The following is a 22,534-nucleotide window of genomic DNA, read 5'->3' as shown; positions in this document are numbered from 1 at the left end:
CAGACTCATGTTGAGTGCTCTCCTATAAGCTACCCCTGGATTTCCTCCACTCTCATACAATAATAGGATGGATCCTAGCGTCTATTTTTAAACGCCTTGTTTTCCTATTTGTAAGAGACACCTCTAATCTGAGAGCGCGCTGCGCACCGTCTGCTGCAGCTTTTCTCCCAGGATTGTGTTTAGTCTATGGACAGCGCTGGGAACGTGTGTTTGTTTGGTTCGCCTCAGGATAAAGATATATCAGCTCTCTTTTTTTGACTTCGTCCTTTTGTTTTGTCAGCTGCTGACCTCTGTTTCTTTCACTCTGTTATTCTCTCTTTCCATATCCTCCATTGTTTGTTTTCATTCACTCTCTTTATTCATGTGGATCCATGTGCAACCTCTAACCACCCACAGCCCCTTTTCTTTACTCTTAGAGCAATTTTTCTCTGTTTAGGCCCTTCTTTTAAACGTTTAATGTTACATTCTTTAAGCTGGTTGCACTTTCAAAGCAGTGAATATTTAGCTTAGGTGAATGCTATTTGTTCATATGTTGGTCTGTGCTTTAATATAGAAAGGTTTCGGAAATTTTACACTCCGCTACTTTTTCAAGAAAACTTCTGGTTAACAAATTATGGCAGGAAAATCTAAGTAATAAATAAATATAACTCAAGTAATATATAATTATAAAAGAAACTAGCATTAGATTAGGATACTATGTATTTTTGTCTGCTGGGCAAGGAAAATGTATTCAATACTAACAAAGAAACACCTTTTTGTTAAATAACACTTGAACATTTCTATATTTTCTATATCTATACCAAACTTAAACACAGTTAAGGCAAGTTGCTTCAATCTTTTTGGGCACATTTCCCTTTCCAAAACTCATTGTATCTCAGGGAGGCTATCTGTGTTGGACATATGCATCACTGGTTCAAAATATGAACAAGGAATAGTCAGATTTTACAGCCCTGATCTAATAAAAGCAACATCATATGTCAACATATACCATTCAGATGCTCTGTCTAGCCTGAGGAAAATGTACAAACCTCACCATGCTAGGTCTTATGAGTGATTCAAATGAAAGTCTGGCATTCTTACTGATAAATTCAAATGCTAATTACTAGGGGTGTAACAATAAAAAAAAACTCAATATTGAACTAATGATCCACATAATCATCTTTAGGAAACTGTAGCTTTAGCAGTACTGTGTCAGAAGCTGAACAGGTGACTTTTTAATTTTCTTCATTTATGAATATCCTGTTAGTTGATATAGATGTGAATTACTATGTTAGATTGGTATATATTATTGCATCTTTTAGCTCACTGACTTTCTTATAGAACATCAATATCCTTACGGACAGATTTGATATCGTCAAAAAAAGAGCACAGTCGTCCAAACAAATGGATCTGATATCATATCACAATAAAGCTAGTGATTTACACCCCTAGTAATTATCTAGACACTGGGGAGCTTTTAAGATGAAATAAATTTGACTAAATCACAGATGGTTCAGCAATCATTAAGGAAGGAAAAATGAGGTAAAGTGAACTGGGACGTCATCCTATCTCTAAGTGGTAGAACGTTGTAAATTTGAATACGAAAATGGAGGTCTATCATAAAAGACATGTACACCATTGCAGGACAAGTTGTTACTTTCATTTTTTTCAAGATATCGGAGTTCTGATCCAATCCCCATATATACATTTAAATATGGAAGCAGTTTAAGATAAAGGTTCAACTATCAGCTCTATGGCTGTACTAAAGTAAATGTAAATGTAGACAATGTGAATTTCACAAGTTAATGCTTAAACTGGAATAAATACTCAATAATGTATGTCCCATGCACTGACACTCATTTTAGTCATAATCTAATCTAATGGGACATAAGAATATTTCAGATTGTAAAGAAGTGGTTAGGGGGTTGAGTTTTTAAGACATTTCTAATTCAACATTTAATCTAATCAACATTTATTTCAAAAACTTACAAATGTATTTTGGGATGGTCCGATATGCTGCTGGGCTAGTCCTGTAACCCAGATTATGCCAAATTATGGCAGTCTGAGCTCCCCTTTTTTTCATACTCGCGTTGATTCTGTTTTATTTTCCTCTATTTTAATCATGTAAAGCACTTTGCATTGTCTTTGCACTGAACTGTGCCTTAAACACAAGAGCTAACCCTAAAAAGTTTCGGATATAACGCCTAACAGATCAGTGTAGGATTTAATCCTACATCAGCTCCCCTAGTGCCAAAATGTTACACAATGTTTCTTTAAATAATAGAACAAATCTACCTGACCTTTATCTCCCTAAATTACTGTATTCAAACTTTGCTGTTGCCGGAATGAAATATTTTGCGTTGTTGTACAGATATGTGAACCTGCTATTTGCAGAATGCTTTTACTTTGAAAGGTTTTTAAGCATAATATCTACTTGAAATAGGCAACTCTTAGACCCTTTATTTGTTTTTAACTTTTTTTTTGCTGATGTTTGTATTTAATCTCTTTCAGATGTTTCTTTTTCTCCTTATGTATATAATTTCTTTCTCTAGCTTCGTATTACTTTACACATCAAAATGCACAAACTATATATTTATGAAAATAAGTTTACTTAATGGAAACAAAAATTTTGGAAAAAAATAATTTTCATTAAAAAGTTATGCACTAGGTTGAGGTGGTTTTACAAACTGTATCGCCATTGGTGTATGTCACAAAACTGCAATGGAAAGACTTTTTCTCACATGGCAAAACAACTGGGTGTTACTACTGGCAAGAAAGTCAAAGAAGATGACAGGAACTGGTAGGAGGATGATGTTGCTGATGATTTTAATTAGTTATCATGTGAACAAACTTATCCACGTATGATTTTAATGTAATTTATTGTTTAATGTAAGCACTATTATGGCGTAAGTGAGTTTGTTCGGCATTAGCAGAAGATCGTTAATATTTTATTAGGGCTGCAACTAACTAATTTTTTGCAAGTAGATTAATCTTTCAATTATTTCTTTGATTAATCAATAAATAAACCAATAGCCAAAGAATTCTTAAAGAAGATTTTTTTTTTTTTTTATAAATTAAACCAGGTGAAACTAAAACTTTTCCAGTTGAGGAGTTCTGGATACAGCATATTGACAGACGTAAATGTTTTTGTTTTATTTTTATCTTAAATGCAAAATGTTTACATATTTTTATTTACATTTTTTTATATAATTGCTGCTCTAATTGGGCTGCTCTGTCAGCCAAAGGCTTATTTTACAGACTCCAGTTAACGATGAATCGATTACTAAAGTAGTTGATGATTATTTCAATAATCGATTAATCTGGATTAATACGATTAATTGTTTCAGCCCTAGATTTTACACACATTTTTAATGAAAACACAGCTACTGTCAGTCCTTGAAAAAATACATTTGGTTACATAAGCGGTGGGAGGTGGTGTTTTGTTTTTTAACATTGGTGAATGTTGGTTTGGATGATAAAGGAAACATCCTGTGAAACTGTTTTTTTTGTGTTAACTGTTGTCCTCTTTATCTCACGTTAAAATTCTGTTCTGAAACTCCTAAATGTAGCAAAAAAACTAAGTTAAATGAAATTTGACACTGGGCAAGTACCTTTTCACAAAACTCCAGATGTTGACATAGGCCATCTTATCTCTTCACTATTCAATCTTTTTACCCATATATCTATTGATACCTGTTCTACTCAGAAAGAAATATCCAGTGAGACATTCTGTGACCCAAATATGGCTTTAGAAGTATTTATCATATAAGACTTAAAAACATTTCCTCAGTTGCATTTGACTTGTGTGGGCGTGACATCTTTCATCACACTGGTGCAAGTTATTCAGTGCGGAACAAGAAAAAAGTGAAACAGGACGAGTGCCTCACATCCAGGCTGACTTTGATTCACTTTCATTGCTTCAGGAGTTGTGAATCTGCCATCGTTACCCCTGAGAGCTTTATGGATGGGATCTCCAAGGCTCTTTCTAAATGTGTGTTTGGGTCCGTCCGCATATGTTTAGGAGGCATGAACAGGTTTAGCCCAGTTCTCTTTAGATGGGTGCTCGATCATAGCAGCACTAACAGTCCTCCTTCAGGGCACCATGGATTTTAAAGTGTCTGGGCACAAAGGTGTCATTATGTGTGCGTGTGTTCATAAATCTATTATTTCCTTTTACTATTCCTAAGATTTAAGATCTGTGGTAAAATATATTTTTCACTTCCTTAATTAGCTAGGATTCAGTTCACTATTTAAGGGAAAGAGACTGGGAATTTTACAAAGGATTTTCTTTTTTAGATTTCAAGAGAAAAGACAAATAAAGACAATATATGACTGGAAAATGACTCATACAGGAGACGTCTGTGACTGGAATTACTTGGAAAAGTTCCAACTATCACGAAACTGAAAAAGGATGGAAGTATATCTTAGGAACTCATTGGGAGAAAAATAAAATATTTGGTAAATTTACCAAAGGCAGACAGAAACTGCATGATTTGGTTTCTGTCAGGATGGCTCTGTCACTGTGAGCCAGTGTAAGCTCTGATTTGCAGCCGTGTGTGAATTCGCTCGTGTCCTATGTTTTGCAGATGGTGTTTTTGCTGAACGCTGAGCTTGCATTGATTTCCTCCTGCTGGCTGCTTTGGCATTTAGTGACAGGCTTGAGATAACTTAAACCAATTGATAGGGAGGTAGCTCTGCAGAAGTCCACATGGATTTATTGACACATAGACCTGGTTACAGGAGAAAATGGACAAGGGAACAAGAGAGGAAAGTTTTGAAAGTTTAAAAATGTACAAAGGAGAAAAGTTTGGAAAAAATCTGTGTGCTCATTCCAAAGATTAAAGAGTAGATGTTTCCATCAGCCCATGAGGTTTACAGTACTGTGGAAAACAATGCAACTCATTACAGATTCTTTTCTGGTTTTGCATGTTTCTTGAGCTTAAATATTTCAGTTCATACAAGAAATGAAATCAGACAAAGATAACTTGAATAAATACTAGTGATGTTATGAGATGATCCAAGGCTTCAAGATGTGTGTCGAGTAGCGGAGGGGGCTTTTCCATGAAGCGAATATCGAGGCTTGCTTCAGCTAGGGTAGGGGCCAAAAATCGATGATCCTTTGTACCCTGCCATACCACGTGACCGCTTTGTTAAGTGTTTCAGCTCGCCCGGAACTACGTCAGGGATTTAGACAGTCTGAGTATTCAGTCAAGAAGTCAGAGTTTGTAGGAGAGCTGCGATCAGTTGGATAGAGTTTGGATAGATTCTAAGAATAGATTTGCTGTAAAAACAACCAATCTAGTTGGTTAAAAAAAAAATTGGTTATATCAAACAATATAATAACCAGAATCTGAACAAGCCACTGGTTTCAGTTGTATTTTTAGTATTTTGTAGTGTTGCTTTCTGAGGCTGAGATGGTATTGTAAGTGACGTCATATATTGCCTTACATTCCAAAGGTTGAGGGTTCGAGACTTGGTATAAGGTTTTGAATGTTGCTATACCTCTTAACCAGTATTTTGGCCAAAGTGACTAATTTTTGTTGGTTTGCCCTTTTACCAATTTAGATTGGGTAAAACACTGCAAAATTAGATTGGTTTGTTTAACCAAAAGATTGGTTGAAAATATAACTTACAACCACATTAAAGCCAAAAACTGTTGAAAATTATTATTTTTGAATAAAAATTGGTAACACCTTTCATTTTGCTCATCATTGCCTGATTTGGACAAGCACCATCACTGTCTGCTTGAGCTTATGTCACTAAACTGACAGAAAAACAGTGTACCTTAAAATATTGTTCTCTTCTAAGAGCTTTTACGCACCAAAAAACCTTAAAAAACTGTTATTATACACAACAATCTTCAACAATTTCAAAGGGATTTATATAAAAAAACAACAAGAAGAAAATCCACTGCAAACATCAGATTATATTGCTAACTGTAGTTATGCACTCTACCAGTAGGTGGTGACATGTTCACATGAAGCTTCATTAACTGTGGGGATAGTTGAAGCAATTTGCCTAAACGGTTCAATGCCTCATGAGGCTTCATCTCACCATCATTAGAATACCAAAAGCAGGTCACAATATTATATTTTACTAGGCAAAAAATAGTTTTTGTCTAACTTTTGAAGGGTTTTAAACCTGAACAGCCTGCTAATGTCAGGTTGTGTAGAGGTTTTTAGAGGACCCAAATGCAGTGTCCACAAAAAAAGTACAGAAAACCCAAAATCCAGGAGACCTCAGGGAAAACTCAGCACAGAAACGACGAGGAACCAGCAAACAATAACTGAATAGGAGGAGTATAAATGGGAGACTAAACAAAGACTAGGCTAATCACCAGATTGGGAGCAGGTGTGGACAGGAGAACCTAGAAGGGAGCTAGGAGAAGGAGACTGACACAAGAGGGCAACAGAGGGTAAACAAGAAATACATAGGAACTAAAAAACAACCAGTAAGACACAAATTAGAAATAAAATTGATGAAAACTCAAATAGAAATCTTAAACAGAACCAAAACCATGACAGCTAAGGTCAAGGCACAGAAATCACACACAAATGAAATATTTAGACAATGCTAATCCTAAAACCTTTTCTTTTAAACTTAATGTGCATGCAGTAGAACATTCATGCACCAACTTTTCAGTGACTGACTTCAGAGTTGCAGTTAATTGTACATTTTAAACCTATAACTTTTACTCTTGTGCAGTGTTAGTTCAAACCAGAAAATTTCACTCATGCATTCATTGCTGTCACTTTTCTTTTTGCAACACTCTTACACACATGCCCAGAACTCTTTCGCGACTCTCTTTATTGCGCCAATAGCAGCCATGGTTTGGGTATTGCAATACCTTTTGCGGGTCCTCTGGCTTTGTGCGATTTCATTTTTCCAGCCAAATCTTTCTTTGGGGCACCGTCTTCATCTCCATGTGGACGTGGCCTTAAAAATATCTCTTTTAAACCTTTTATACAGATGAGTTTGGATTTTTTTTTCTTCTAATAGATGCAGCACTAACTTAATCTCTAGATTCTGTATTTGTTAAGATAATTTGTTCTGATGTTAAGATTTCTCTGGATATGAAAAAATGAAACAAAATAAACCTGTAAGGGGGGTAAATGCTTTTTTTTCACTGCTCTGTTTTAAAGCTTCAGACTTTTATTTCTCTGTGTGGTTGAAGATAATTTTCAGAGCCAGATGGTATTTGTCTCCTCTTTAGCCGCTCAGGGATTCCTTTAGCTGGAATGAATGTCAGCAATGTTACAAGGATGGCAGTTTGTTTAATGTAATGGTACATCTGTTGCTATGAGGACACACTGTATAACATAAATATAAATGCGTGTTTGAATCACACAGTGTGCGTGGGGTAGCGTTTGAGCTCTGTTTGGACGCTAATGCCCAGATGTCGTCCCAGGAGTGGAAGATGGAAGAATGGACCATTTTTTAATGTATTAGTCCTACATCCTTCTGTTATTCATACTATATTTCTGGGTTAGGTGGCTTTTAACTTGCCTGAAGTGAGTCAGGTCTCCATAGCTCACTGTATAATTAGCATTTTTGACAGATTATTGTTTTTTAGAAGCCACTCACAAATTTAGTTTGCCCTTTGTCTGCTCTCTTAATTTATTTTAAGACTCAATATTTAGCTGAGCAGGTTTGGTTATGCTGCATAAAGCGTTCATAATCATTTTTTTATGATTTATGGAATGGTTTATGGAAAAAAATAACAGATATGAATGGAAGAGAAAAAAATAGATATGTAGATATGAAATTGTTTCCTTTGTATTGATTTTCTTGATTTACTTCTGGAAGCTGAAAGAAGAAGTAAAGCCATATTTTCTGCTTAAGATGACTAATCGGCATTTAGTCTGGGGTAACAATCAGATGCTTGTTGAAAACATAAACCATAAAGACTGATACAAGTGTTGTTGACTGACTTACTGTTTATAGGAAGAGGGATAAAATACAGATTTCTAAAGAAGTCCAAATCATTATTGTACTCCAAATACAATAGCTGTATCCTGTTGTTAATATCTGCAGGTGGGAGGGATATGGCTTTAGATAAGCTGACTCAAGTACTAATGTACATCCACAGCTTATGACCGAGACAAGAAACAGGAAAACTGAATCACTGACTCGCTCCAATGGCTCATTCTTTGTTCTTTGGAGTCCTTAGCTTTAATTGACCAACTGAAACCCAAACATGAGCTTTTAGTCACACTGTAAATACTATTTTATACCCTCTGCATTAAGGAAAGCTTAATTTAAGTTTATCTGTTACCTCAGTATTTTAAACTGATGCTGAGTAAGTGAGAGGAAAACGAGCAGTTTTCTTTTCTGCTTATTGTGCTGCCTCATTTGTGTATGTTAGTGTGTTAAAGTCCTTTATGTACCATCAGGAGCTTGATGGAACAGTTTCAGTAAAGCACTGCACGAGTTAGACAGCCACTTAGAATGTCCTCTCTTCTGATCTTACAGTGGTGCACACACAGTCTTCTCACAATCTCTCCGTCTGCTGAAGCTTGTTAGTTTAGGTACAGCAGGAGAGGCCAGATGAAGCCAGCCCACACACCAGGTGCACATTACAGCCTATCTGCCCTCTATTTGCCTCCTCATATCAGACTTTGCAACTTTTTGATGATTTCTTTTAAAAACTTGCCAACATCTTATTACATTCTCCCTGTCTCTAATCCCTTTGCTTCTGTGCTTCTCAGTTCTGTAAAATGTTTGAAGGTAAAGTTAATACTGAGGTGACAAAGGCTTTGATTTTGGGGTGCTGCACAGAACATTTCTTCCCACAAGCACAGCATCTGCAGTGACACCTAAAGAGGTTCAATTTGGCCTCATTTTACCAGACTATATCACCTATAAATCTCCGAATTGTCCAAATTTTCATCAACATTGAACAAGAGTCATTGTTTTTTTTTTTATTTCCAGCAGTGGAGTTTTTTGGAGTGAGTGGGAATGTGGCTAGTTTATTGTTAAATGGTGTTAATTTATCTTGAGGAACAGGGATGCAAAGTATATCAGCAAGCACCCAACTGATTCATGAGTCTACCACAATGATTTTTACTCTGATGTAAAAATGTCACTGTTGTGGAGGTCTTTGAATTTTCAGAGGCAGATGGCCAAACTGCTATTTGCAATCACAGCACAGGACAGGAGAGAGAAAACTACACAGTATCGTTAAGTAGGTTTTGTATCTTTTTAAACAAAAAAAGATATCAGTATCGGTTATTGGCCAAACATCTATATAAAACATCTATATAGACAACTTAGTTAGTGCCATTGTTTTTACACATTATGCTACTATTGAATTGATTTTGTTCAATTTTTTTAGAGGCCATAATTTACATTAAACAAATGATACCACATTGCACAAAGTAACAGGAAAGCATTCTTAAACTGGCATAATTCAACTGGTCCTCTATCCCCTTCTGCACATTAACTGGCTGTTAATACTCAATTTCTCTGTCGCTGAAATATTTTTTTACCCATAAATGAATTGGTGCACTAATTTGCTTATATTATATGCATTGATTTTGAATATCTTGTCTACATTTTGTCACTGGGCCCTTTTGATCAATTCTAACTTGGCTAAACATTGATTTGTTCAGTACTTCTTTTAGCTGCTGTAACTCAGACACAGGTACAGGGATGTTAGGAGAGGGGAAAATGAAAGAGCTAATCGGGGGAAAGGAGAGAGATCTGCAAAGTAAACAACAGATGGCATAAGCACGTGTCTGCTATCTACTGCAGCAGACGATGCAAGTGAATAGCACCGGCCTCCTGAGAAGTTACTATGCAACCATGGCCATAACAACATGTGGTCAAGGGTCAAGTGCTTTCTTAATGATGATGTAACATTCTACTAAGTTAGAATCAGTTTGGCCAGGTCCCAAACTTTGGTAGCAGTGACTCCATAATTGTCCATGCAGTATCCAGTTGTAACCCACCTGCCAGACAGGGTGACCCACTCACACAGAGGAAGCTGTCTGTTGGGTGTCTGTGGGTGTGTGCTTGTCCTCTCACACTCAGTGGTGAACAGAGTACTGGCAGACATTAGTCATGATGGCTGCCAGCTGCAATGACCTTATTCATGGTGGAAAAAATGTAGGAGAAAGAATGACGAAAATGAAAGGATGAAACAGTTTTGTTTGCACTTTGGCTAACTTTCTAAGGGCTGGTTGTAGATTTAGTTTAGACCTTTTAATCTGAGTGCATTCAAACTGTTCCAGCCTCAGGACTTGGTTTTGGTTTCAGGTTTAAACTGATCTTCTAAGGTTGTTAAAGTCCTGTGGCACATTATTGTAATTTCTCAGACAACCACAAACCCACGTCTGTATGGATGTGTATTTATAAACCAAACACATTTTGCACACTTACTCACTTGTGATTTTTTTCAACTAGTAATTTTCCCTTAACCTTTGAATAATCATATATTTTTAAAAGCAACGCCTCCTGTTTATCCACCCATCTTATATGATTTGGTTTCTTTTAAGACCGTTCCTTCTCTATCCACTGGAAAAAACATTGTGATTGCAGCAAGTATAAAACTGGTATTAGGTAGTTATTAGCTGGGCGATCTGCTTTGGTAGCTAATCTCATGGCAGTAGCTTTACCATCGATTACAAATATTTCCAACAGGCCAAATTTATCTCTCTTGCAAACAGGAAAAAAGTGGCAACACTCTGTACAGAGAATACAAAGGTTACTCTTGTACTTTTTAAGGCATCCGACTAAGAGCATTGTAGACTACAGGGTTTCTGTCCAACTACATTTTTAATGCGATTAAAAATCCCTTGTAACTGTTTTATTAAATAAAATATGCAGTACTCCTCTAAGAATTAAAATATGTATTTGTTGGAGTGTCAAGAAACTTTTAATGAGTGATCGTCGCCTTTGTGGCTTATATACTATTAAAATGTAACTCCATTGCCAATTTTTTTTTTAAACAAAAGCAATAGACTAGATATTAGGCCCTTCTAGAGGGGAACATGTTTATTGCGATAAGTTAGCAAATTGCTGCACACATCCATTATTAATCATTGTAACGTCTAAAAGTAGTGAAACTGTACCACCTTGAAGAGAAAGATGGATGACTAAGGTGGTGAAATAAGATTTAAAAGCTCACTTTCAGAGACCTTCTCCTCTAATTTTAGAATGAGCTTATGCTAAAAGATGTATTTTTAAGTACGGTATTGTGGAACACTTCAATTCTATATTTACTTGAAGTAAAACTCATGTATAAACGAGTAGTAATCTGCTCATGTCGAGGTGTCAGACAGAAAGGCTTAGTCTTAAGTGGCAGTTTTACAGCCATGCATATATAAAAAAAAACAAGATGATAAATACAGTACACCAGTGGTATGTTGCAGTTAATGATGTGAGGTAAACACCAACATCACACACAGACACAGAGTCATCATCCACTTCTGCCTGAAGTGCGACTGACTGTTTTTTCCTGCGAAGAGGAAGCTTCAGCTGTCGTTCCTGGAAGAGATCGCTGCACCAGTTTAACCACACAGAGCTGCGTGTGGGTGGGTGTGAGATCATCTTTGTTCTGCCTTCTTATGCTAAAATTAAGTGTTAGAGACCAATTATTTGTGAACTGAGTAATGAAACTAGAACTATCTGAGAAAAACTTAATGTTCTTAATACTATTGCCTGTGCCTTAGGATGTAACTTGGAAAAAATGTTTGAATAAATAAGCTCTTGGCCTTTTGTTTACTTTGATTTAACATGGATCAAAGAAGACTAACATTTCATGGTTTTAATCATCTCAGAACTCACACTTTGAGAGAACAAATAAAACTGAAAGTAAATTGACCTAAAAATACGTAAAACTAAACTGAAACTTTAACACCCACAAATGAAACTCAGATGTCAAATTGAAAATGACGCAAAGAGGGAAAAGTATTCTTAAAATAGAAACAACTATCTCTGGTTTTTATCAGAAACATTTGTCATTGCTTTGCTCAGAAACTTCAATGTTATCAGTCGGGTGTAACATATAATGGTATCCTTCTACACAAGGATTAGGATTACCGTACAGATGACTTTTTAATCTGTGTTAGACACAAAAGTTGAAAGATGAATTAATACGCAGTGCTTTTGTTTTCCTTCTGTTGATGTTTCTGCTGGCAAATGCAATGCTCATTAAAATTAGATTAGCTAAGAGAAAGTTTGCAAGCTGTAGATTTGGCCAATATTGCACAACTGCAGAGTTTTTACAGAGTAAAACCCAAATCCATCACTATAAGCATACAAGTAAGGAAGTAGTGGGCAAAATCTAAATGGGTTCTGAACCACATCATTATTAAATTTATTGAAAACAAAACTGAATAAAGAGGGAAGCAGTTATTTGTAATATCAAACGTTACCATAGAGGTGTAGCACAATATCCACCAAAGACAAAAAATACATTTTGTCTGAGAACAGCTGCTTGGAGACTTATCAAACCAGCACCCTATGGGAGGAATGGAAAGCTTTCTGTGTGTGTTGAGTCAATTTACTGCTTGTAACAAAAATAGATAATTGTAAAACTGAATAAGCATTCAGGTAGAAACAATTGCTGCTCCGATTCTGGCCAACATTGTTACTCTGATACCCATATCTCCGTATGAGGGTATTAGCACGCCATGCTAATGCAAAATGGGCTAGTTGTTAACTACCTGGTTGAGCTATCTCGTCTGGTTCCTGCATAGATTATCTTTGCACTGACAGCGCTCTCTTTGTGGTCCTTCAGTGTTGTCTGTAAAAATAAATCCCTTTAAAATGTCCCAACCAAACAAATGTGTTATCCTTTCTGTTTTTTAAGAATGCTGTCCTAACCTGACAGTAGCCCGATCTATATGTGTAGAACTAAGTTTAGTTCTAAGTTCTCAATCTGGGATAGCTGTTGTTCAGTCTGTCTGTGAAAAGGAGGGTCCGTTTAGGACAATACTTGGAGCTGATTGGGTGGTACGCTTTTAGCAAATCGTAGCAGCGTGATTCCACAGCAGCCTCTTTAGTGTTTTCACAACTAGTGGAGTAAGCTGATAAATCAAACTATTTCCAAATCCTGTCGGAGGAAAAGCACAGACATCTTTCCGATTTACAAATGCACAAAGTGCTTCTCTTTATTCCTTTTTTTAAATGACAAATTGCCTAAAAACGAGTCAATTGCTGTATGAAAGGGTGAGTCCTCCAGTGTAGCCATGTTTGTTATGCCCTGGCAAGGTCCTTCTGACTACTGCCATTCCTACATGTCATGCCCCAAAAAACACTGCTGGCATGTCATTGGTCTGACTTGCTGGTGGTTCGGAGACGGACATATTAGTGGGAATCTTTCAATATGGATTTATTGTGAGACTGACCACTGAGATCTTGCAAGAATCAAGCTCGTAGCGCAAGGTTAAGGCTTTCCTGCAATGGCTTGTATTTATTGTCAATGGTTTTAATCTTGCCTATCTTACCTGCAAAGCAATGTTTAGGCTGTTCACCGATCCATGTATTATCTGGTTTGGTATTGGATATTGTTTGCTAAAATTATTCTTAATAATAGTTTTTTTTCTCTTGTATTTTTCGCCAGGAGCAGACGTAAATCATAATGAAGACATCTGTGGCATGAAGCCAGATCCGTCACTCATTTCCTCCTTCTTCACTTCCTTACATCTCCATTCGGTTATTGCCTCCACCTTCAGCAAGGACGCATTGATGAGGTAACGTCGAGCTCCCGTTTCGCAGCACCCACCTGCACATATACCACATTGCCTTCTCCCCTCTCCTCCCATCAACCCTTTACTCACAGCCATGGGTCAGAAGATTTCTGGCAGCATTAAATCGGTTGATGGTCGCGGGGAAAGTGGCAGCTCCCCGTCTTACCGACCAACGGCTCATCGTCGTCAACACCTGGAGCTGAGAGGTCCGGATTTCTCCAAGCCTCCCAGGCTGGATCTCCTGTTAGACATGCCATGCGCTGGGCTGGAGACCCAGCTCCATCATGCTTGGAATCCAGACGATCGCTCCCTCAACATCTTTATCAAAGATGATGATAAGTTAACGTTTCACCGACACCCAGTTGCTCAAAGCACGGACTGCATAAGAGGGCGGGTTGGATACACGCGGGGTCTTCATGTGTGGAAGATCTACTGGCCTCCACGGCAAAGAGGCACCCATGCCGTGGTGGGTGTGGCAACCTCGGCGGCTCCTTTACATTCAGTTGGGTACACCGCTTTAGTAGGTTCAGACTGTGAGTCCTGGGGCTGGGATCTGGGACGAAACAGACTCTACCATGACAGTAAAAACCGGTCCCACAGTTCGCTGCCTTCCTATCCTTGTTTTCTGGAGCCAGAGGAGTCATTCACCCTCCCGGACTCCCTGCTTGTGATTCTGGACATGGATGAAGGGACATTAAGTTTTATGGTGGACGGACAGTATCTAGGAGTTGCATTTCGAGGCCTGAAAGGAAAGAAGCTGTATCCCATTGTCAGTGCAGTATGGGGACATTGTGAAATAACCATGAAGTATATCAACGGCTTGGATCGTAAGTACCATTTTTCTATTACTGATGACATGAACAAAATCCTGTCAGAGATTTCTCCCTTGACCTCATATTGTAATGAAACTGAATTTGCCAATACACTTCAATTGATTCTAAGCTACATTTAATCAGTTTAATAGAAATCACCACCAGTAAATTGGTGCTTTTTTAATTAAATATAATCTATAGTCTGTCTACTTAATATAAAGGAACTCTGTGATTGTGACATGCCCTGACACGTCAGAGATTGTGCTAAGACTTTTACAGTACTTGTGCAACTCTGTACACTTTAGGATTTCTCTACCTGCTTCATTTGGCAGCAGACAGGCCAGAGGTTAAATTGAGTTCACCAGTGGCACAAAAACTCACTTGTTCTGCTGTAGGAGTCATTAATTAACAGCTCTACACATTTTCCCCATTATTTGAATTATTTTCCAGCAATGTTTGATAAGAGAAATTTTATAATCCCAAACTGTACAGGAAGCCAAATTCCTGTCTGTTACGTCGTTTAATGTTCTGCTGGCTGGAGTTTCACCAGCCAGGGGAGGTAACCCCCATAATGCACTGCTTCACAATATTATTCATGGTCCTCCAGTTAATCACAAATGAATATCTGAGAAGTTCTGTATTTTTTTTAGCCTTCCTTAACGTCTTTAAAGCCATTTCTCTTCCAACCATTCACATCCTGAGGCAATAATCTTTGCTTAGCGTTTCTGTAAAATTGTTTTTTCCCCAGATTCCTCAATATTATCAAGTTTTTGACTTTGACAGTTATTTTGACACACTCATCTACCCACTGAGAAAAAATTGGTTGGAAATTGAAACAACAACATGATTTACGTCCAAACAATGTCTACATTTGGTTGAAAAGTCGTACTTTTCAGATAGTTGAAAAGACGTCAACGTCTGTTATTGGACTGAAGCAGGAGAAATTCAGACTGAACAACCACAGCCCAATTTTCAACAAATATTTATAGACTCAATCAAGACTATGATGAACCGATCAGATTTAGCATAAAAGCCAACTTCTAAATGCCATCTGGTGCTTGGGGTGCTGGTGGTGGCTGCCTGCAAAGGGTCATCCTCCTGCTGGGATGGAGTTCAGTTTGATTTGCAGTATAAGTTTTTTTTTTACCCCTATGCACTTTGCAGTGGGGTTAGAACTTTCTGTTTTGGTCAGATTTCTGTTTTGGTCAGATGTAACCAGAGCTTCATCTTCTCCATGTTTACCTTGTTGTCTTACCAGTAATTCCCTCACAGCTTCTTCACAACTAGGATAAATTACACAAAGGTGGACTCTCTTGACTTATTGGTGTTCTGAGAAAAATGGTTGCAACACATTTTCTGTAGGGTCTCATAATATGGGTCTGAATGTGAATGCACTCAAGACCTGTCAGAAGTGTCTAAAAGTTTGTATATTGCTTGAAGTCCAAAAAAAGATGGTGGGGTTATGTGACAAAACATAAAAAAATTTATTTCATGAGAAGCAGTTATTTCTGACAACATCTTTATTTTTCATATGGGACTGTGTCTGGCTGTTTTAGTGGTGATTTAGTCTGTCAAATATAGATGGATTTATTTTATAATAGTCTCTGTTTGTGGAAAAAATCTCACTGATGTACGTTTTTCACAGCTTTAGATGCTCATATATATGGGTGATTCTCACGAAAATCAGATGTAGAACGGTTCACACCTCAAAATTTTAAAAAGACTTTTAAAAGCAAATTTTCTTTCTGGAATGCAAGATTGAAGTCTTAAGTTTCTAGAAACACAATTTTTATTCAGTTTGTTACATTCTTTCTTAATTTTTACTGCAGTTTTAGTCTGCCTGAGCCCAAGAAATTCTCATTACCGCAACATAAAATCACATCAGAAAAATGTTTAGAAATTATGCATTTATGACTTTTTAAATAAATGTTAGTAACAGTTATGTTAAGAGGTGTATTACAAACCAGGAATTATTATATTTGAAGTAAAGTATTGTATTCAAATTTTATGATTTGTCTCATTACCGCAACACACTTAATGATTTATAGTCTGTCTTTTTAGGATATCTTACTGAAAAAATACTTATATATATTTATATTTTATAGAGATGATGTATGGAGCACTCTAGTTTATCTAAGTACCCCTACAAACTTAAAGCAGTTTGTAGTAATTCAATAATTTGCAAATAACTATGTGTTGCGGTGATGAGAATGATGTTTCGGAAATGAGTTTCAATGTTTCGGAGATGAGAATTATTGTATAGGTCCATAAGGATTCCTATTCAACAGCTAATATCTCTGGTAAATGTTGGCATTACAAGCACATGGAGTATGAAGTCTGTGAATATTCAACAAATATAAATATCTATTACTGTAATTTTTTTTCGGCTCAGCCATATTCAACACAATATGGCATGTTCTGTGGAAGAAAAAATATACAATGCGAATTAAAATGATTCTAATTATTGCATAACAAAGCTGTGACAATATCCCATTTAGGGCCATGTTAATGACACAAATATTTCAAAACAATTCATTAACCTATCACAGGGGTGGTGAGCCCCTTTCATTCAAGGGGCCACTTCACATTCATCCGAGGGCTGTAGAAGTCCTCCGAGGGCCTTATTACGAACAAAAATCAGGATTTCCCCCTGTACTTTAGGCCTATATCGAAGGCAGCCAGCTTTAAAACAGAACCCAGCTTCTCTAGGTCCCCTGAATATAACTTAATTGTATTGCAAATGTACTTTCTAAGTTTACTTTACAAAATATGTCATATTTCATGCGAAGCTGCATAACCTTAAAACTATACCAGGGGCCGGATAAAACGGCCTTTAAGAGCCACAAACGGCCCTCGAAACACAGGTTCCCCGCCCCTGACCTGTCACAACATTTGGTTCTTATTCCAGTTTGAAATTTAGAACACGTAATACCATAATGTCAAACAACAGAAACACATAACATTTGCAAAAGAACTTTTATTTCATTTCGTCGTTAATTTTATTACATTTTTTTTCCTTTGGTGAATTCATTCATTCATTTGTTGTCTTGTCTCTCTTTTTTAATGGCAGCACCCTCTCAGGGGGTTGATGTATCCATTGGTCCTGTCATTTCTAAATGTTCTTGGAGGGCTCTCAGTGGTGTTCTGTCAGGATTAGGGTCTGCTTCCTCTCTTTATGCTCCATCATTCTCAGTACTTCCATTCTCCATATTCTCCTGACTGACAAATGATTCTGGTGTCAAGTCCAGAAGTACTTGCTGCTGCTTTTTTCTTTTGTAATAATTTTGTGAGTTCTACCGCCATTGTTGCTTTCTTCTTTCGAGCTGTTTGCTTGTCAGATCTTTAGTAGTTTTAAGTTTACCAGCTTCCTTACGTTTTTGATACCTTGAAGAAAAAAAAAAAACAGACCTTTTATTTATGCTCATGCTATATTTCTTTCAATCAATGGACTATGTACAAAATTGTGTGTATACCTATATTTGCTGAGGATGTAACTGTGTGTTCGGGTGTGTAGGCAATGTGTGCAGCAGATGAATGTTTGCATGGTAACATCATACAAGTGTGTCTCTCTGAGTGTGTGCTTTGGGAAATGTTTCCATTTCTCTGTGAGTGCAAGGCTTTGGATGGGTATGAGTGCAACTGTCAAACCACCTAACATACATTACATATACTGTATATTTTCCCTGTTATCACTCTTTCCCCTAACCTTTCTCTCTCTTTCCTTTTGTGTTCCTCATGTAAGATTGGATCGCTGTAAACTGTTGCCCTATGCTTTGCCAGCCTCTGTTGCGCTGAAGCCCTTTTCTTTTCACCTGATGCTTTCCTGTAACAAGATAGCACATGTAAAGACTGCACTTTTGCAAGAAGATTTAACCAAGTCATCATTATTGTTTCTATGGAAAGACTGGTCAGGCAGCTTAGCTGCAAAATGTCTATTCTATTCTTTATCACACGCTAATCCAACAAAAAGAAGAAAAAAAAACAATATTAAATATTCATAATTTAATAATTTTCATAAAAAATTTCAAATAAGCCACCATACAGTACATAAATGTGGAAGATTACTGAGTCCTGCTAGGACTGGTGGGGAAATGGCTTGTAACCGTATCTGAATAAAATGTACAATAATATAATACAAGTGTGTAATAATAATATTATATAATACATATAACATAGGTCTACACTTAAAAAATAATAATGTACAATAAAAATAATGATATATTGAAATGAGCTGTTATTATGTATTCCCATCCTTTATGATATACTATTTAATAATATAATATAATATAACATAATATAATATATAGTATATAATATGATATAATTTCATATATAATTCAATTCAATTCAATTCAGTTTATTTATATAGCGCCAAATTCACAACACATGTCATCTCAAGGCACTTTACAGTTCAACCAGATCATACAGTCAAATTGATACAAAGTTTTCTATCTAAGGAAAACCAGTTGATTGCATCGACTCATTGACTCAAATACAATCCCCCACACTAAGCATGCTTGTAGCGACAGTGGAGAGGAAAAACTCCCTTTTAACAGGAAGAAACCTCCAGCAGAACCAGGCTCAGTGTGAGCGGCCATCTGCCGAGGCCGACTGGGGTTCAAGGAGACAGAAGCAGAGATACAAAAAGCAGCTGTAAAAGGCGGCCCCGTCCAGGAAACACACAGCCAGGCAGACAAGCTCCAAGGCAGCTCCCATGTCAGAGGACGAAGAGAGCACATCCACTCAGTCACGGTCAGAGAAACAGGACCACACTGGAAAACAGGCCGATCTCCAACATCTATAAACAAGGGTGTTGATAGAAGCAGCACAGCTGATGTTTCTTTCCAGGATGGCGTCACAGCCAAACAGGAACAGACGAGGCAAAGCTACTCTGAGGAAAAGCAGAGAGAGCAGAAGGTTAGAGATTGAACTAACAGATTCTGCAGAATAGGAGAACAGAGAGAGAATGAAGCAGAATGATGAAATGGGGGTCCCTATGTCCTCCAAAAGTCTAAGCCTATAGCAGCATAACTATAGAGATAGCTCAGGATAACCTGAGCCACCCTAACTATAAGCTTTATCAAAAAGGAAAGTTTTAAGCCTAGCCTTAAAAGTAGACAGGGTGTCTGCCTCACGGACTAAAACTGGTAGTTGGTTCCACAGGAGAGGAGCCTGATAACTAAAAGATCTGCCTCCCATTCTACTTTTAGAAATTCTAGGAACCACTAGTAAACCTGCAGATTGAGAGCGAAGTGCTCTGTTAGGAACATAAGGAACAATCAGATCTCTGATATAAGATGGAGCTTGGCCATTTAAGGCTCTATATGTGAGAAGGAGGATTTTAAATTCTATTCTTGATTTAACAGGAAGCCAATGAAGAGAAGCCAGGATAGGCGAGATATGATCTCTCTTTTTAATTTTCATTAGAACTCTGGCTGCAGCATTTTGGATCAGCTGAAGGCTTTTAACTACAGTTTGTGGACTTCCTGATAGTAAAGAATTACAATAGTCCAGCCTTGAAGTAACAAATGCATGGACTAGTTTCTCAGCATCACCCCTGGACAGGAGATTTCTAATTTTTGCAATGTTCCTCAGATGAAAGAAGGAAATTCTAGAAACCTCTTTGATATGGGATTTAAATGACAGGTCCTGATCAAAAATAACACCAAGATTTTTTACTTTATTATCTGAAATCAGTTTAATCCCATCCAAATGAAGTGACTGGCTAATCAGTTTCTTTTTCAGAGACTCTGGTCCAAAGACTATAACTTCTGTTTTGTCTGCATTCAGGAGCAGAAAGTTAAGAGTCATCCAGGTTTTTATGTCTTCAAGACATGCCTGTAATCTATGTAATGGGTTGGCTTCATCTGGATTTATAGACAGATATAGCTGGGTATCATCAGCATAACAGTGGAAATTAATCCCATGCTGTCTAATCATTCTACCGATTGGGAGCATGTATAAAGTAAAGAGAATTGGTCCTAGCACTGATCCCTGTGGTACTCCACAGGTAACCTTTGAGCGTGTTGAAGATCTATCATTAACATGAACAAACTGAATTCGATCAGATAGATAAGATTTAAACCAGTCTAGTGCTGTTCCTTTAATTCCAACAAAATATTCAAGTCTTTCTAAAAGAATATTATGGTCAACTGTATCAAATGCAGCACTAAGATCTAACAGGACGAGCACAGATACAAGTCCATTATCTGAGGCCATGAGAATATCATTAGTGACTTTCACCAGAGCTGTTTCAGTGCTATGATGAGCTCTAAAGCCAGACTGAAACTCTTCAAAAAGTTCATTATGGTGGAAGTGATCGCAAACTTGTTTGGCAACTACTTTCTCAAGAATTTTGGATAAGAAAGGAAGATTAGATATAGGTCTATAATTGACCAAGTCATCTGGGTCAAGAGACGGTTTCTTAAGCAGAGGTTTAATTACAGCAACCTTAAAAGCTTTAGGTACATATCCCTGTAACAGAGATAGATTAATCACATCTAAAATGGAGGAGGAGATCAAAGGGAATACCTCATTAAATAACCTGGTTGGAACTGGATCTAACATACAAGTTGAAGGCTTAGATGAAGACAATAATTTTGCTAATTCAGAGAGTTCAACTGGATCAAAGCAGTCTAAACCCGGTTCAGATTCCATGACTACCTCAGGTACAATCGCGGATAGAGGAGTGCTTATGATCTTATTTTTAATAAGATCAATCTTATTTATAAAGAATCCCATAAAATCATTGCTGCTAAGAGCAGGTGGAATGGACGGTTCAACAGAGCTATGGCTCTGGGTGAGTTTGGCAACTGTATTAAAAAGAAATCTAGGATTATTCTTATTCTCCTCTATTAATGAGGAGAAGTATGCTGCTCTTGCTTTACAAAGGGTCCTCTTATACAGCAGTAATGATAATGGTGTTGCGGAGGATGAGTGACCTTGACCTTTATCGCTAGCTATAGGAGCACCATGAGGGTTAGCTAAACTTTTCTTAGCTGTTTATGTTTAGACCACAATAGGCTATATAATTACAGAAAAATAAAAGCAGAAATATTTTTTAAGACTTCATAATGTCATGTTGCGGTAATGAGAATTAAAAAGTTACATAGGTGCAATAAGACCAAAGTTTTAACTTTTGTCTTGAGAGAGAAAAATATAGCTGCTTACCTGGTAGACATCTTGAGTGTTACAGTCAATTCAGTCCCCCTCAAACAAAATGCCTTGCAAATATTTGTTCCTTGTTGATTTTATTGCTGATTCAAAATTGTTGCGGAGGATGAGAAAGTTGGTGTTGGACACATTTCTTTTTCTTATTATTTTCACTGTCTTTACCAACAGTCACCAAATACCCAATGTACTTTATTTGTGCTTATTAGTAGTATGATATTTTCTGAAATTTATTCTTTTTGATCTTTTTAATTAATAATATTTCAATCTTATACAGCACAATTTTAGTTCTGGACGCGTTGCGGTAATGAGAAAATTTACCATTAAATGTAAAAAAAATACAAAATGTTTAAAAGGTATTGTGATTTGGAGTTATGTGCAATATAGTACATGAAAATGTGATTTAATTTATATATTTTTTATTTTTATAGAGTAAACTTTAATCATAAAAATGCTTTGTGACACCTATTTCTCATGATTTCATGAGAATCACCCATATATTTGTTCCCATGACAGTTGTGTGTTTGTTATGAGAGAAGGGCCAAGCTCTTTGTCCTGTCACTGTCTAAACAGTGACGTTCTTTAAAAGCCTGGTTCATAGATAAATAGAGACAGACTCACACCTGCTATGATGGGAGAGTGCATGTCATGAAAACAATCCTAAGATCCAACTCCAGCTGTCAACGGGTTTGCAGAACCCCACGGGTCTCTTTTGATATCAAAACCGTGTTTTTTTTCCTATTACTCATCACAGAGCAAAGAGGAAACCCATTTCTCTTTGTAGATTACGCCTGATTTCTCTTTTTCCAGCCATCTTGAGTTTGTCTCAGAACCTTTTTCTGAGGACCTCCACTCCACAGGGACTCCATGACACAGAGA

The 22,534-nt window shown here is 37.0% G+C and overlaps 1 protein-coding gene and 1 long non-coding RNA gene across 4 annotated transcripts in view; one reads left to right on the top strand and one right to left on the bottom strand.

Annotated features, from left to right (window-relative positions):
• Nucleotides 1–22,534, top strand: part of spsb4a (splA/ryanodine receptor domain and SOCS box containing 4a) — a 95,022-nt gene that overhangs the window by 34,831 nt on the left and 37,657 nt on the right. For 2 of the 3 annotated variants that reach the window (XM_038271335.1, XM_038271327.1), the window contains exon 2: nucleotides 13,547–14,500. In XM_038271335.1, coding sequence (XP_038127263.1) covers nucleotides 13,768–14,500 — 733 coding nt within the window. In that variant the 5' untranslated portion in view covers nucleotides 13,547–13,767. Of the gene's footprint in view, nucleotides 1–13,546; nucleotides 14,501–22,534 lie in introns of those variants that run through there. The other variant, XM_038271343.1, reaches the window with a different exon arrangement.
• On the bottom strand, nucleotides 17,739–18,690 carry LOC119774053. Its single transcript, XR_005279486.1, has 2 exons — nucleotides 18,192–18,690; nucleotides 17,739–17,869 (listed from the first exon to the last, which is right to left on the bottom strand). It is a non-coding gene; the product is annotated as an uncharacterized LOC119774053 (long non-coding RNA).

The sequence above is a fragment of the Cyprinodon tularosa genome, unplaced genomic scaffold (genome assembly GCF_016077235.1).
Source record: "Cyprinodon tularosa strain WSP-4 unplaced genomic scaffold, ASM1607723v1 ctg12, whole genome shotgun sequence".
NCBI lineage: Eukaryota > Metazoa > Chordata > Actinopteri > Cyprinodontiformes > Cyprinodontidae > Cyprinodon > Cyprinodon tularosa.
Note: the sequence above shows the minus strand (reverse complement) of the source record. Positions and strands in the feature narration are given on the sequence as shown.